A 16,184-nucleotide genomic window follows, 5' to 3' on the forward strand; every position below is an offset into this window, starting at 1 on the left:
TATCGCTAGGATCAAAATAAACCTCTAAATAAACAAAAAAGCTGGTAGAAGATGGAAATACAAAATTATTAGGTTCTAACTCAGCAGTGGCCACAGGACTGGAAAAGGTCAGTTTTCATTCCAATCCCAAAGAAAGGCAATGCCAAAGAATGCTCAAACTACCGCACAATTGCACTCATCTCACATGCTAGTAAAGTAATGCTCAAAATTCTCCAAGCCAGGCTTCAGCAATACGTGAACTGTGAACTCCCTGATGTTCAAGCTGGTTTTAGAAAAGGCAGAGGAACCAGAGATCAAATTGCCAACATCCGCTGGATCACGGAAAAAGCAAGGGAGTTCCAGGAAAACATCTATTTCTGCTCTATTGACTATGCCAAAGCCTTTGACTGGGTGGATCACAATAAACTGTGGAAAATTCTGAGAGAAATAAGAATACCAAACCACCTAACCTGCCTCTTGAGAAATCTGTATGCAGGTCAGGAAGCAACAGTTAGAACTGGACATGGAACAACAGACTGGTTCCAAATAGGAAAAGGAGTGCGTCAAGGCTGTATATTGTCACCCTGCTTATTTAACTTATATGCAGAGTACATCATGAGAAACGCTGGGCTGGATGAAGCGCAAGCTGGAATCAAGATGGCCAGGAGAAATATCAATAACCTCAGATATGCAGATGACACCACCCTTATGGCAGAAAGAGAAGAAGAACTAAAACGCCTCTTGATCAAAGTGAAAGAGGACAGTGAAAAGTTGGCTTAAAGCTCAACATTCAGAAAACGAAGATCATGGCATCTGGTCCCATCACTTCATGGGAAATAGATGGGGAAACAGTGCAAACAGTGTCAGACTTTATTTTTGGGGGCTCCAAAATCACTGCAGATGGTGACTGCAGCCATGAAATTAAAAGACGCTTACTCCTTGGAAGAAAAGTTATGACCAACCTAGATAGCATATTGAAAAGCAGAGACATTACTTTGCCGACTAAAGTCCGTCTAGTCAAGGCTATGGTTTTTCCAGTAGTCATGTATGGATGTGAGAGTTGGACTATGAAGAAGGCTGAGCGCTGAAGAATTGATGCTTTTGAAGTGTGGTGTTGGAGAAGACTCTTGAGAGTCCCTTGGACTGTAAGGAGATCCAACCAATCCATTCTGAAGGAGATCAGCCCTGGGATTTCTTTGGAAGGAATGATGCTAAAGCTGAAACTCCAGTACTTTGGCCACCTCATGCGAAGAGTTGACTCACTGGAAAAGACTCTGATGCTGGGAGGGATTGGGGGCAGGAGGAGAAGGGGACGACAGAGGATGAGATGGCTGGATAGCATCACTGACTCGATGGATGTGAATCTGAGTGAACTCCGGAAGTTGGTGATGGACAGGGAGGCCTGGCGTGCTGCGATTCATGGGGCCGCAAAGAGTTGGACACGACTGAGCGACTGAAATGAACTGTCATTAGGCATGACAGTATTTTTCAAATACTGCATCCCTCTGGGGAAATAACTACAATGCCCCATCACAAAACAGCATCAAACCACAAAAATTAGGAAGTGAAGAAAGAAGAGGCCAAAAGAGATCAGCTCTTCTAAAATGAAAGGGAAGATACGAAGGTGAAGATGAAAAGCAAGAATTTATATGAAAAGACAGACCAGAAGTCAGGATCCCTGGATCTGGTCATAAAACCTTTGGCAAGCTACTTAACTAACCAGTCTATGAACACTATGGAATGGAAACGACATACACCCTGCCTATCTCATAAGGTTTCTTTGCAGGCTTAACAGGGTAAAATATGTTCAAGAACTTTCAAATTTGTAAAACACAACACAAATGTAAAGTAACAGCATTATTATTTAAGCTGTCCCTCACCTTCCAAAGAAAGAACAAGTATATGGTAGCTTTGAGTTAAAATAATTTTCGTCCTTGTCAGTTAACATCAGAGTTACTGGTCCTTCTGGACTCTTAAAAAAACTAGCAAAAGAGAAATCAGTCCCCAGTTTCTAGTCTTAGTTTTCAAAGAGAAATTCCTTTACATCTGTTTCACTGTTTTCTCTGATATTCAAGAGACCCAACTACATGGCTCTTCAGTACTCTTACCTTTTGAAGCTGCAGGAGCAAATGGCCAGGAAGGAGAAAGCATCAGATATTGGAAAGAAATGGAAAAAAAAAGGGATCACGTATGGTTCTTTGTTATTATACAAAGACAGTTGCTCAGCCACCTGACCTACTAATACTAAGGACCCTGCCCAACTCTGATCAACTACGTATATAGGTTTGATGGTGGCGCCTTAAAGGCAGTGCCAGAATCCTTTCAAGATGGGCCCAGCCTGAGCTCTCTGATGTTAATCTCACACCCCCACATGCTCCACTGACATAAAATACCTATATGTACAAAAACTGGGGACAAAACACCTACGTGCAACAGTTCTCTTTGCCAACTCCAGCATCCCCAGAATACAAAACCAAGCTTACTTTCTTCTGAATAAGAAACCTCCCCCACCAGCTCTCTTCAGTCCTCAACCAGGGAAGGGAAAGAAATGGGAGACCACCTTAAAGAACCTTCTAAGTCCTAGTCTGGCCCTTTGCCAGAAAGAGGAAAGGACTCACTCTTGGTCTGGGCAGAAAAGGTACTGGTAAGTTTGGCGAAAAGTTCACTGTTCTCAAATCGGTCCTCCTTCACCTTTGTCCAGAAGCAGTCCTGGGAAAGGTCCTCAGCGACAAACTGTAGATACAGGCAGGTGTTAAGAGTTACTAAGCCGAGCTCTGTACTTCCCATCCTAGAAAACTGACTGAGATGCAAAAGCAGCAGCTGGCTGTGCTATCAACATCTTACTAGAGTGAGACTAACCTGGGGCACAGAGAACAGCTATGCTCTTTGTGGTGGACCAGATGATGATTCCAGCTTGTGTGCTTAGTGGCGTTTATTCAGAAACTAGACTCAGATATGCTGCTTATCCTCCTTCTAACCCCAAATCCTCTACTTTTAGAAGCAATAAGGCTTTATTTTACATCTTCCCTTGCTTTACATTACACTTTCCCCATCAATGTGGCTAAATGTACCAAATTCGTTCATTTTATGAACAAGTTCCTTTATTTTCACTTGGTTTCCAAAAGCAAAGGACTGATATAGAATCGTAAGGGTCTCAAATACATACCATACCTGTGCAATCATATCCTGTGTAACTCATTTACTGGATGGGCAGAGGTGGTAGGGGGCTGTATCCATAAATCTATGACTTTTGGATGAGTAAAATTATCAGTACCTTGCAGATCAGTGAAATGACTATTATCAAACTATGCAGTATCATGGCACTCATATCCTCAGTAAAAAGGGCAAAAAACATTAACTGTAGGATAAGTTTAGGTTTTCTAGCAGAGTACAGGCTCCAAGAACTCTCCCAAGTGATATCTGGCATGTAGGGTATGTCTATTATCTGCTGAATAAACATATGCATGAGTGGAACTTGAAGACACACAGACGTGAACCATAAGAAAGGGAAGTCCAACCATGCACAAAACACAAGGTAGGAAGCTGAAGGGTTTTTTTTCTTAATCTACTAATGAAGAGACGGACAGAAATTCTCACCTTGGACCAGTTTGGCCTCCGGAGCTGCACCTCTGGCTTGTAAAGTTTCTTTGGGGTTAATCCAAATGGCAGAACTGGGGCTGCAGGAACTCCAAAAGGGAGAGGTGGAGGAATGCCAGGGCCTCCAGGAAATGGAGGGGGTGGAGGGATTCCACCAGGAAGAGGGGGAGGGGGAGGTAGCATTCCTGGTCCTCCAGGCAAGGGAGGAGGGGGTGGGGGAAGACCAGGACCTCCAGGCAGGGGAGGAGGGGGTGGGGGGATGCCAGGACCTCCAGGCAGGGGAGGAGGGGGGGGGGATGCCAGGACCTCCAGGCAGGGGAGGAGGGGGTGGGGGGAGGCCAGGACCTCCAGGCAGGGGAGGAGGGGGTGGGGGGAGGCCAGGACCTCCAGGCAGGGGAGGAGGGGGTGGGGGGAGGCCAGGACCTCCAGGCAGGGGAGGAGGGGGTGGGGGGATGCCAGGACCTCCAGGAAGGGGAGGAGGTGGGGGGATGCCAGGACCTCCAGGCAAAGGGGCAGGAGGAGGTGGGAGGATGCCACCACCTCCAGGCAAAGGGGGAGGAGGGGGGATGCTAGGACCCCCAGGTGGGGAGATGAAAGCACACCCAGGTAGAGGAGGAGCAGGAGGTGGTGGAGGAAGACTGACACTGGCCTCAGGAAGAGGGGGTGTGGGGACTGATAAGGGGGGTATAACGGGCCCAGAGTCGCCAGGTAAAGAAGGGGCAGGGGTAACAGTAGCACTGCTAGGAGGGGCTACAGCAGTAACTGCAGCAGAGAGAGAAGCCACTTCTTTCTTGGCATCTTCCAGTTCCTTGGACAGCTTGGCGACCTGTGGAAATACCACCAAGAGGAATATGTCTCATTCCACTTCAGGGACCACTGGAAAGAACCTAAGAAATTACTTGATCCAAACTTCTCATTTTACACATGAAGGGAGTGAAAACAGTGAGTTGATAGGCTCCACCTAAAGTCACAGAGCTACTTAGCAACAGAGACAAAACTAGAATTCAGGTATTCATGTTCTTAGTTCAGTATGCTTTGCATTAAGAAGGCAACTTCAAAGTTTATGTTAAATTCTCCCTTTGATGAGAAATTGCAAAGATCAAGCAAACTAAATATTCTAGTTATATAATTAACATGTGTTATAAATGTAGTACTATAACCACATAAAGTGATCAAGTTATCAGGTATCACAGATCATATAAATATCTATAACTGCAGAGAGAGTATGTAGGCATAGATCTGTCCAGAGATGACTAAAGTAAGAAAAAATTAGTAAACAGAACAGTTTATTTAGTATTTACTCCTAAAGGTACTAAAATATTTCTAAATTACTAGAAATATTATCTTTATCTCTGAGTAGTTCTGTGACTCATTTTATTCTTTGTGTTATGTATTCTCCAAATTGTCTATCTTATGTATTACTTATTCCCAAAACAGTTCATGATTTAAAGAATATGCATCACCTAACTAGATTACCTATTAGTAACTGAACTCTTCCAAGTTGTGAGATGACAGAGTCCTGCTCCCACACAGGCTCACCCTGAAGCTGCTGATGGCAGTCACAGGTCACTCTGCCTTCCCTGTTGGGACATTACCTCTCCTGTGAGCTGAGACACTTCTGCTTCCAGGTCCTGCTTCTCTGTGGCAATTTTTTGCTTTTCAGAATCCAATGAATCCTTTTCTCCCTGAATATCCTGGAGCTTCTGCTCAAAGTCACTTTCCATCTTTTTCATTTCCACCTGGAGCTCATGCCGAGCTGTTAACTCAGAGTCCAGCTAGAAGAGAAAGAAATCAGGTTCTCCCTCTCAGCAAAAGCCCAGTGTTATTCCCCATAATTTACTGTTTTGTGTTAATCCTTTATCTGTTGAGCTCACTGACCCAAGGAATGCCTAGGAAAACAGGCCACCATGATTTTGACCTTAAAATCAAGGTTAAAGGAGGGGGAAGCCAGGGATTATTTCCACAGACTATCTATAATTGGGAGTGGTTTTAAAAAAAAGCCACCGCCACCAAGATTTTAAGGACATTTAACCAGGGCAGCTAAGGTGCACAATGCCAACAGTCTCAAGGATCAGAGTTATCAACAATAGGAGCCCTTAATCAAAGAGAAAAAGAATTCAGACATATTCCAGTTCCTATTATTCTATGGCTAAGAGGCCTGAGACATCAAGCAAACCCAAGTGCTGACAACATTATATGAGAGTGCCACCTGTCTTCCTCCTGCTCGGGGGCCCATGAACTGTGCAAACTCACAACTGACCAGCTCTTCATGATCACATCTATACCACGATCACACTTTCTCCACTGAGTAACCTATACCAGAAAGGTTTCCCCAAGGAACTGCTACTGTGTGCTGAACGCTTCCAAAATATCATGGGTAACTATGTCACATGTTGGAAAAATCACAACCCTTAAACAAAGAAAGAAAGATATAGCTCAATTATTTTTGATCTCTCATACATACCTTTTTTTCCAGCTCTGTAGCTTTGGCTTCTGATTTCTCCACCTTTGTTTTATCAATCATTTGGTCTAAAAAGAAAGCAAAGAGTCAGGAAGTCAAGTTCCCAATTCTCCTCTGCCCCTCTCACTAAGCCCTTCCATATAAACAAAAGGAGCAAAGGTTTCCCTTTGGTTATTTTTCTTATCCTTCTTAATGTTCTGTATGAGACAAAGAAATGGAACTTTCAGCTAAGTTCAACATATAATTTCTGAGTGCCTGTTACACAGTATGGCCACCATGCTGGGTGGCACAGAGAATACCTACAAGTAGTACTTATGAATCTCTGGGGCCAGCAGGAGTTAGAGACAATACCTGAAGTCCCTTCAAAAGGTGGGGAGGTGTATGAGAAGGGAAAAATTTTTTTAATTTTTTGGAAATAAACTAGAAGCCTGTATATTCCTAGCATAGATATTGTTATATCACCAAAGAAAGGGTGAAAATGGAAATACCCATGGGCTAGAAAAGTACCTTCTCTGAAATCTTCACTGAAAGAAAGATGGAAAATGAAAGGTGGAAGCAATGTTTCACGAGGAACCAAACAGATGAATACACTTACCAATCAGTCCCTCAATGTCAATCTGGAGGTGCCGGCACTTGAAGTCAGGATCAGCCCCGTTCTTATGCAGAACTATCTGAGAAATACATTCTTCAATCAACTTATAGTACTGCGGTCTACAGAAGAAACAAAACAAGGTTACTAATGGAAAACCAAAATATAATTTTGGTATTCAGGATCAAGAAAGGTAAATTGCTTTGACAATAGAAGGATCTGAGGATAAATGTCCTGGAAAAGACTTTTTCATAAAATTGACAGAGTACTGCTGCCATGCTAAGAAATCCCCCTCTTCCGCATCAGCTGTGCGCATTTACTTCAGAAAGTCAAAACTTCTTGCCATCTGTCTCCCAGTGCAAACCCTTTTCCATCTAAAATTCAAGCTAGACCCTGCCTGTGACAGACAGGACTACTGCTGAATCTCTAGTCTATGGCTTGAATCTCCTGTTCCAACATCAAAAAACTTTATACTGCTGCCTTCCTTGGCTATCGCCTTCACCCCACTGTGAAAGAGGGCAGTTCACTTGGATTTTGCTCTCTCCATTTAGGTTCAGATTAATCTTCCCAAAGGTTTACCGTCTCACCTGGCCTCATAGTCATTTCGGACTAAGAGTAAGTGCTGCAGGATGGACAGGAAGTGCTGCTCTGCCTTTGAATCCTTCACTGTGTTTAAGAGAATCTGGAAGATTTCACTGAAGTCAGTGGAAAAGGAGAAGAGGCTAAGGAAATCATATACTTAGAAAATATGTCTGACAGGTAGCTTGACAACTCTTGTGAAAAGGAACAAGATGCCACTTCTATTCTAACAGCTGTTCCTCCTGTACACCCTGCCCTAAACTTTAAGCTATGTAAACTTCCTTTGGCCAGAGGACCAGTGAGTCAGTGGTACTATACACAGACACAAAATGCCCAGTACTTGGCTTGAAAATCAAGCAACAGACAGAAAGAAAAAGGTAAGTGCCTCAAAGTCACTTGTGGAAAATATCGATAGGTAACCAAATTATTCCCCATGTCAGTCTCAGGGGCACATACAAGTTACAGCCCTATTCCCTGACTTGCCTATGTCCTTCCAAAACCAGTTCCACACCTGAATAAGCTAAGCTATTGTGTTCTAGGAGATCTATACTAACTATGAGGGCTGCTTCCATGCTGAGCAACCCTCAGATGACCTTTCCCAATTTCTCTAGTCCATGCTGAGGTAAATAAATCCACAGCAATCAAAAGACACCTGCCTTATCTACTAAGAAGACAGGCCCTCTTCTGATCATCATCAACACACCATTCCATATAGGGATCTATAACTGAAAACAACTGAATGTCTTGTCTGTCTTCAACCCAGTCAGTAAAAGGATATTCCATCTCCATTCGAATGTCATCCAGCCGTCCCTTCAGGTCATAGGAATCTTCTTCTCCTTGTTCATCAAATACATTAAGCTGCACTCTCATATCTTCATTTTCAATCTCTCGAAGGTCCTGTCAACGTCAGAAATACAGGTCAGGGAACCCAGAAGTGCCTGATGCTGGCTAGAAACTCACACCTTTCACTCTGTGTTTTTTTGGTTTGTCTGGCCACGCTGCATGACCTGCCGTGGTTCCCCAACCAGGAACTGAACCCAGGCCACAGCAATGAAAGTGCTGAATCCTAACGAGTAGACCACCAGGGAACTCCCTCGACCTGGTTTTTAAACTGAAAATGGAAGTTATCCCAGGGGTGGTGGGGCTATAGGGACAGGAGGAACCAGCCCAGCCTTTCTAATGAAGAGCTGCCTCTCACCTGCAACACTTGGTGCAGCCCCAAGCGCATCAGTTCACTTCGGATGTGAACTCGGAAGTCAAGTTCTTCAGCTGGTGTGATGAGAGCATTGATGAGCTGCAGGCATCCCACCTAAGATAAGAAAATTCAGCAGCTTTGTCAATGTTAGCTCCTAGAGATCAAGACCCATTCTCTTTACATGCATTCTGAGGCTCCCAAATATAACCTAGCAGATGCAGTACAGAAAGGACAAAAATGACTTTCTGCCACAGCAAAATAACCCAGTTTAAAAACAGTCCAGAGAGCTCAGAGGGTGGAAGAACTCCGGGGATTTGAAAGTGCAATTTGTTCTAGGCCTTGGTTTTCCCAGCTTGTAAATAAATACCATGCCTTTTTTCTATCTCGTAATGAGGAAAACAGTTCTTTCCCTGCTTTTTAGAGAGAAGAGTAACCATTTTCCCTTCAGAAAGAACTCTGAAATATAAAATACATTGTTGGTAACCACTCCATGTGTTCTTTTAAAAGGTCAAATGAACTTCAGTCTTTCTATCTTGAATTCTACTTGTAGGTCATTTCACAGGTATACATGCCTTGAGAGCAATGGAGGTCCCACTTTTTAATCCATCCAGCAGTGGCTGAAAACGTTCCACCTCATCCATTTCAGCTCTTTCTGTCATCGCCTCCAAAACCCTTTCATTCCTGCCCAAGAGTGAGGAAAGGGAGAGAATTAGGTGCTCTGGTCAGGGAGATTACACAGGGGCACAGATCAGTTAGGAAACAGACAATATCAACATTCTGAATTTCTCATATTCTTCTTCTTATCATACAGAGCAGAGGCCAGATCACCAGGAAACTAAAGACCATCTCTTCAGAAAAATGCACTCCTTAAAAATCCAGCCCTAGACTCCTAACCATATTTATCAAATTAAGACCCCTGTTCTAGGGTATATAAATTAGACAACTCTTGGAGAGGCATTTAACATTAACAGTTTTTAATGCCAGTAACATTGGCCTACTCCTAGAAAATCTACCCAACATAAATAATTACATAAATATGAAATAATATATATATACTGTACAAAAAATACACGTATGTGTGCTCAGTCATGTCCAACTCTTTGCAGTCCCATGGACTGTAGGCCACCAGGCTCCTCCATCCATGGAATTTTCCAGGCAAGAATACTGGAGCAGGTTGCCATTTCCTACTCCAGGGGATCTTCCCGACCCAGGGGGAAGTGTCTCTAGCATCTCCTCTTTGGCAAGTGGATTCTTTACCACTCAGCACCACCTTTCCTTAATTCTAAGACACCATCTTTTAGAGTGGCAGGTATGTTATAAATTAGCATACTTGTCTACGCTAGAAAATGATCCATGAGACTGCACCACACCATTAACAGTGATCACCTCTGCAGAACAGGGTTTGCCAAAGGGATGACATTGTTGAATTGTACTTCATATATTTCTGTGTTGTTTGGATTTTTAAAATAACCTTGTGTTACTTCTGAATTTTAAAAAATGTAAAAAGAAACCCTTGTCCTAGACAATACAGACTTTACTGGAGATCTAGGAGGCATTCTGCTGTACCTTCGATAACCAGCATTACACCCTGTATCTCTTAAAAAACGTTCTTAAATATTAAGATTCACAGTGTTCATGTAAGAAATATAGTTTTACCTAATATTTAAGAGTAAGTGGAAGCAACTCAATATTCCTCAAGACTAAGGAAGATGATAAAAAAGCAAACAGAAAAGAGAAACCACTCCAGTCACATACATGTCCTCTGGCTGCGGCAGGATGCAGAGGGCAGACAACAGCTTAGCAGCGTCAATCATCATGCTGGGAACCGCAGGATCCATGGCTCTGACCAGCAGCAGAATTCCTTCTTCTGTCTCCAGCATGGTCTTGATTCCAAACTGGGAGGACAAAAACAGAAAAGGGAGGCTTAAAGATGAGAGCACCTAACCAGGGACAAGTTTACGAGTTGTTATGGGTTGAATGGCGTTCCTCCCAAAATCCCGTATGTTGAAGCCCTAACCCCTAGTACCTGAGATTGTAACCTTATTTGGAAATAGAGTCACAGGCAGATGTAGCCAGTTAGATTACCATTAGGTCAGACTAGAGTAGGGTAGGTCCTTAACCCAATATAACTATCGTCTTTATAAAAAGATGAAACATAGGCAAACAGTGAGAACACCATGTGAACTCAAAGACAGAGATTAGGTGATGCATATACAAGTCAAGGAATCTCAAAGCTTGCCAGCTAGACACCAGAAGCTAGGAGAGAAGCACGGGACACACCCTCCCTCACAGCCTTCAGAAGGAACCAATCCTGTTGACACCTTGATCTTGGACTTACAGCCTTTAGAGTTGTGAGGTAAATGAACTTGTTGTTTAAGACACCTGGTTGGTAGTACTGTGTTTTAGCAACCCTGGCAAACTAATAACAGGATAGAACACGTTTCCCAAAATGGCTAAACAGAAATGAGCATAGAAAAAATAATTTTCTAGCAGGCACAACAACTAATGTTCAAAATTTGCCAAGCCAGGCTTCAGCAATACGTGAACTGTGAACTTCCTGATGTTCAAGCTGGTTTTAGAAAAGGCAGAGGAACCAGAGATCAAATTGCCAACATCCGCTGGATCATGGAAAAAGCAAGAGAGTTCCAGAAAAACATCTATTTCTGCTTTATTGACTATGCCAAAGCCTTTCACTGTGTGGATCACAATAAACTGTGGAAAATTCTTCAAGAGATGGGAATAAATCTGTATGCAGGTCAGGAAGCAACAGTTAGAACTGGACATGGAACAACAGACTGGTTCCAAATAGGAAAAGGAGTATGTCAAGGCTGTGTATTGTCACCCTGCTTATTTAACTTATATGCAGAGTACATCATGAGAAACACTGGGCTGGATGAACCACAGGCTGGAATCAAGATTGCCGGGAGAAATATCAATAACCTCAGATATGCAGATGATACCACCCTTATGGCAGAAAGTGAAGAAGAACTAAAGAGCCTCTTGACGAAAGTGAAAGAGGAGAGTGAAAAAGTTGGCTTAAAGCTCAACATTCAGAAAACGAAGATCATGGCATCCGGTCCCATCACTTCATGGCAAATAGATGGAGAAACAGTGGAAACAGTGTCAGACTTTATTTTGGGGGGCTTCAAAATCACTGCAGATGGTAACTGCAGCCATGAAATTAAAAGACACTTACACCTTGGAAGAAAAGTTATGACCAACCTAGACAGCATATTGAAAAGCAGAGACATTGCCAACAAAAGTCAATCTAGTCAAGGCTATGGTTTTTCCAATAGTCATGTATGGATGTGAGAGTTGGACTATAAAGAAAGCTGAGTGCAGAAGAATTGATGCTTTTGAATTGTGGTGTAGGAGAAGACTCTTGAGAGTCCCTTGGACTGCCAGGAGATCCAACCAGTCCATCCTAAAGGAAATCAGTCCTGAAAGTTCATTGGAAGGACTGATGTTGAAGCTGAAACTCTAATACTTTGGCCACCTGATGCAAAGAGCTGACTCATTCGAAAAGACCCTGATGCTGGAAAAGATTGAAGGCAGGAGGAGAAGGGGATGACAGAGGATGAGGTGGTTGGATGGCATCACTGACTCAATGGACATGAGTTGGTGATGGACAGGGAAGTGCTGCAGTTCATGGGGTCGCAAAGAGTTGGACACGACTGAGTAACTGAACTGAACTGAGCAGACACAACAGAATTCTATGTCTTCCAAGAATAAAAACTGACTCTTACGTTTCTATTTCAATGCCCCCACAAGCCAGTGGAGTAATTATAATAAAATTAAACAGTCAGGAAGACAGATTTACACTCAGGAACAAATCACTGAAGGCTCCCTAGGTTTAAATACTAAACAGACAGGGGAGAAAAAAAGGAAATATTCTACAGTAGGAACATACAGGGGACAAAACAATAAAGCAGAGAATAAAGTAAACCTTCCAAAAATTAATAACTGCAGGTCAGGAAATCCAATAATTAACAAAAGTATAAACAGAAGAAAGAAATTAAGCCTTTCCTCTGAAACAGACATTACATCTGAGGAAAAATACATAATAGTATGTGTATGTGTTAATCAAAAGTTGCGATACTAAAAGGGAAAGCTAGAAGCCTTGAATCTTCTATTTCTAGGTCCTTCTTTTTTGAGTTTGCCAACAGAAGAGCAAGAACAGGGGTCATGATGGAGTCAGAATGAGAACGGGAACAATCTTACCTTGTTATTCATAAAAGCTTTCAAGCAGCGAATGATTTCATGCTTGTTACGGCTGTCGTAGCCTCTGTGTATATAAGACTTAATTAGTGAAGTCCCTTTATCCTACACCTCTCTCCCACTGACTTTTCAATTACAAACAAGGGTGTTATAAATAAATACTCCCAACTAGTAGCTAAGTAAATTCTAGCACATAGCACTTTGTCCTGAAATACTGGCAAAAAGAGATAGCTGAAGAAAAGAACAACTGGCTAATCCTCTCATTAACCAAGAATTTCGTATTATATTAAAATCTCCCCTTTAACTCCTAGTAGGCTCCTAAGGGCTAAATTCTATCACAATAGCATCCTATCTATTACTGCTTGCCTCATCTACACCAAAGGTTTCAAGTCTGTACTTTCAGGAGGCCCAGGACCTGTGTTTTGCTTTGGCAAGATCCCAAGAAGTAGAGAAACCATACTGGGTCAGGTTGGCTTCAAGAAAGCCTAACCTAAGTCAGTGCAAGAATTATTTGAACCCTGAAGGCTATCATAAAGTTAGTCTCAAACTGATCATACGTATTTCCAAATGAGGTATGACCCAGACCAGATCACGGGATAGCTTTGGTCTAATCAGATCCTATTTCCAGACTGGATAAGAACCTTTGTTGGGAGACTCACAATCATATGTGGTATACACGAGAAATTTAAATTCCTCTTCCTTTTCCTGTACCTATAATCATTATTCATCCTCCAGTCACCCCCATGATAAACCCCATTCTCAGCTAACATATAATGTCCTAGTCCTAACTTATTTCCTCCTTTACAGCAAACAGCCAATCCCTCTACTACCCTCCACCTAGAAGATGACAAGACTTGGAAGTCCTTACCCAGCAGTCTCCTCCTTCTCATCATGAAGTCGTTTAAGGATGTCCAATAAGGAGGCCAGGCCCTCAGCACCAAATGTTTGGACCCAACTGTTAGGAACAAAGACAATGCAATATCAAATCAATATATTCTTATCCACAAAAATAAAGTGTATCCTGGCAACTTCTTACTCCCAATCCAGAACATTCTCATACTTCCCTGATTCCTCGGATCTCTAATCCCCGCCAGTGAATTCTACAGTGGGCTCTTACTCCTGTTTCCACCTGAGAATCCTCACCTGACAGGGTTGTTGTTGAGGGAGACACGAAGGGACTCCAGGCAGCTGAGCAGAGGCATATCCCGCAAGCCTGACCTCAACTCCTGAATGTACATCATGGCTGACCTAGAGCTCTCCTTCTGGCTCATGCCCTGGAAAGAAGCAAATAGAGGTCCGTAAACACTGGACTCAGTCATAAATTGGACAAGAATTAGTCAATAACATTTAAACAACATGAGGGCAGACACCCATTATACATAGCACAGAACCATGAGATTCAGAATTTCTTTCCTATTACTCATACATACTTTATGATGATTGACTTAGGCAAAAGTATATAAGAAAAGTAACTCAAATGAAGGTAAAAAATAAGTAAGTTTACATAAAACAATGAAATAGAACTGACATTGACATAAAATGTTCTATGAAAGTAGCAAAACAAACACGGCCAAGATAAGGGCACAGTCTCCCATGTCATGGGAACCTGTCCCAGGACTCACAGCCTTGGAGGTGTGCAAGTACTGGGACACCATCTCTCTCTTGATGACAATGTCCTTCTCCCTCAAAGGTTGCTGTTTCTCCTCGTTCAGGTTCATATCCAGCTAGCAGCAGGAGAAAAAAGGGGGAAAATTGTTTTGAATTCCTTACAAGTTTGAGTGTTTAATATTTAGTATACTTAGTGAAGAGATGAACACACTAAATGCTTAGTGAATAAAGAAATTTTCCTGACCCCCAGGGACTTAAGCTATTATAGATGATGGGAATTCCTCAGGGATAAAAATGCTTAACATTTTAGTATAAATCCCAACAGACATTTTTATATACATACACCTAAATTTTCTCCTATCAAAAATGGACTCTCAATACAGAAGGAAAACTTACTTTGTATTATTGAAAGAAAACAAACAAAGCATTAATATTTTCTGCACTTGGGATGGACTTTAGTAATTTCTTCAGGCTGAAGCACTGGACCACTGGCACCATTCAAACATCAGCAAAATCTGTGCCACTCTAGGTCTAAACACCCATTACTCCTGGTTAACTAAGTCCCTGGACAAACGCCTCCATGAAGAACTAACTGGAAGCCGACAAATTCCCTCAACAGACATAATCTGGAGTGTGTTATCAGGAGAAAGGCTCTGCTTGAGCCTGTTACATATGAAACCATCTGTCTGATCTTCCTATCTCTGTGAGCAGAAGTTCAACCCTAACAAGTCCAGAATATTATTTAAAATGGGAATGTATAGGAGGAAAAAGTGGAAATATTCAATTTCTTCTCCATGTGTATGTGTGTGATGTGTGAAGGAATCATCACCACCAAACCATAATAGCAATCTGACTTTTTCCTGACTCAATTTCTGGTGCTTTCTTCCTCCTTTTACAGATAAACTGAACAGAAAATTGCAAAATAGTGGCCCTGAGGCTGAATCAGACCCAAAGATGAAGTATGCTTTGTCTTCTAAAATTTCTAAGTATGCTTTGTCTTCTAAAAATTTCAACATTTTAAATTTGAGAGACTTCATTAAAAAATATGAATTTTTAGCACCAAGGGATACAATCAGCAAATTTTAGATTACAGAAAACTGTAAAAGTCAAACAGCTTCTTCAAGAAAGAAGAAGCTTTTTGTAGCAATAGAAAGGATAAAAAAGAGGCAGGAAAATCTATAGTTCAAACAAAACTTAGGAGAATATTACAATGGAGCCTATCTGGAATCGTGACTTGAATAAATAAAAAAAATTTTAATGACTTTATTAGGGAAATCTGAATGCTGGCTATTTGTTTGTTAAAAAACAATTTTTGTTGTTTTTTAAAATGTACAGATTTCTGGCTTCTTGAAAAACAGAAACATCTGGCACTACTGGGCTAGCATTCCCAACAGGAATGCTGCAAAACCAGGAAGTGAATTGTGGCTGGCTTTTAACAAAAACGCCAAATGTTCTTCATTTTACTGCAGTCTCTTTTCCTTTTTATTATCTCTTATGTAGCCCTTGGGGGACTCCCTAGTGGCTCAGATGGTAAAGTGTTTGACCACAATGTGGAGACCCGGGTTCGATCCCTGGGTCGGGAAGATCCCCTGGAGAAGGAAATGGCAACCCACTCCAGTACTCTTGCCTAGAAAATCGAATGGATGGAGGAGTCTGGTGGGCTACAGTCCATGGGGTCGCAAAGAGTCGGACACGACTGAGCGACTTCACTTTCACTTTTACTGTGTAGCCTTAACTTAATTATGCTACCTCCCCTTGCCCTGAAGACACCTACATTTGCAATCCAAAGCCCCAAAGAGACTGTCTGGAAAGAGCATACTCTTAGACTGCTAACACACTTGGATCATTATGAGACAAACTGAAAGCTTCAGTGAAAAGCAATAACAGTAGTAGTGGTTGAGGGTTTACTACCACAGGTACCAGGCCCTGTATTAAGGGTTTTAAACCCATGCTTTTAA

The 16,184-nt window shown here is 42.1% G+C and overlaps 1 protein-coding gene across 1 annotated transcript in view; it reads right to left on the reverse strand.

The window, feature by feature from the left end:
• DIAPH1 (diaphanous related formin 1) overlaps positions 1-16,184 on the reverse strand; it is a 117,556-nt gene that overhangs the window by 66,638 nt on the left and 34,734 nt on the right. Inside the window, exons 4-19 of the mRNA XM_060415855.1 lie at positions 14,241-14,342; positions 13,762-13,892; positions 13,487-13,573; positions 12,622-12,685; positions 10,156-10,295; positions 8,973-9,081; positions 8,404-8,514; positions 7,984-8,102; positions 7,214-7,330; positions 6,633-6,748; positions 6,041-6,105; positions 5,172-5,351; positions 3,883-4,402; positions 3,577-3,845; positions 2,598-2,712; positions 2,088-2,096 (exon numbers count right to left, since the gene is read on the reverse strand). Of these exons, the coding sequence (XP_060271838.1) occupies positions 2,088-2,096; positions 2,598-2,712; positions 3,577-3,845; positions 3,883-4,402; positions 5,172-5,351; positions 6,041-6,105; positions 6,633-6,748; positions 7,214-7,330; positions 7,984-8,102; positions 8,404-8,514; positions 8,973-9,081; positions 10,156-10,295; positions 12,622-12,685; positions 13,487-13,573; positions 13,762-13,892; positions 14,241-14,342 (2,254 nt within the window). The remainder of the gene's footprint in view (positions 1-2,087; positions 2,097-2,597; positions 2,713-3,576; positions 3,846-3,882; positions 4,403-5,171; positions 5,352-6,040; positions 6,106-6,632; positions 6,749-7,213; positions 7,331-7,983; positions 8,103-8,403; positions 8,515-8,972; positions 9,082-10,155; positions 10,296-12,621; positions 12,686-13,486; positions 13,574-13,761; positions 13,893-14,240; positions 14,343-16,184) is intronic.

Source organism: Ovis aries, chromosome 5 (genome assembly GCF_016772045.2).
Source record: "Ovis aries strain OAR_USU_Benz2616 breed Rambouillet chromosome 5, ARS-UI_Ramb_v3.0, whole genome shotgun sequence".
NCBI classification, from domain to species: Eukaryota; Metazoa; Chordata; class Mammalia; order Artiodactyla; family Bovidae; genus Ovis; species Ovis aries.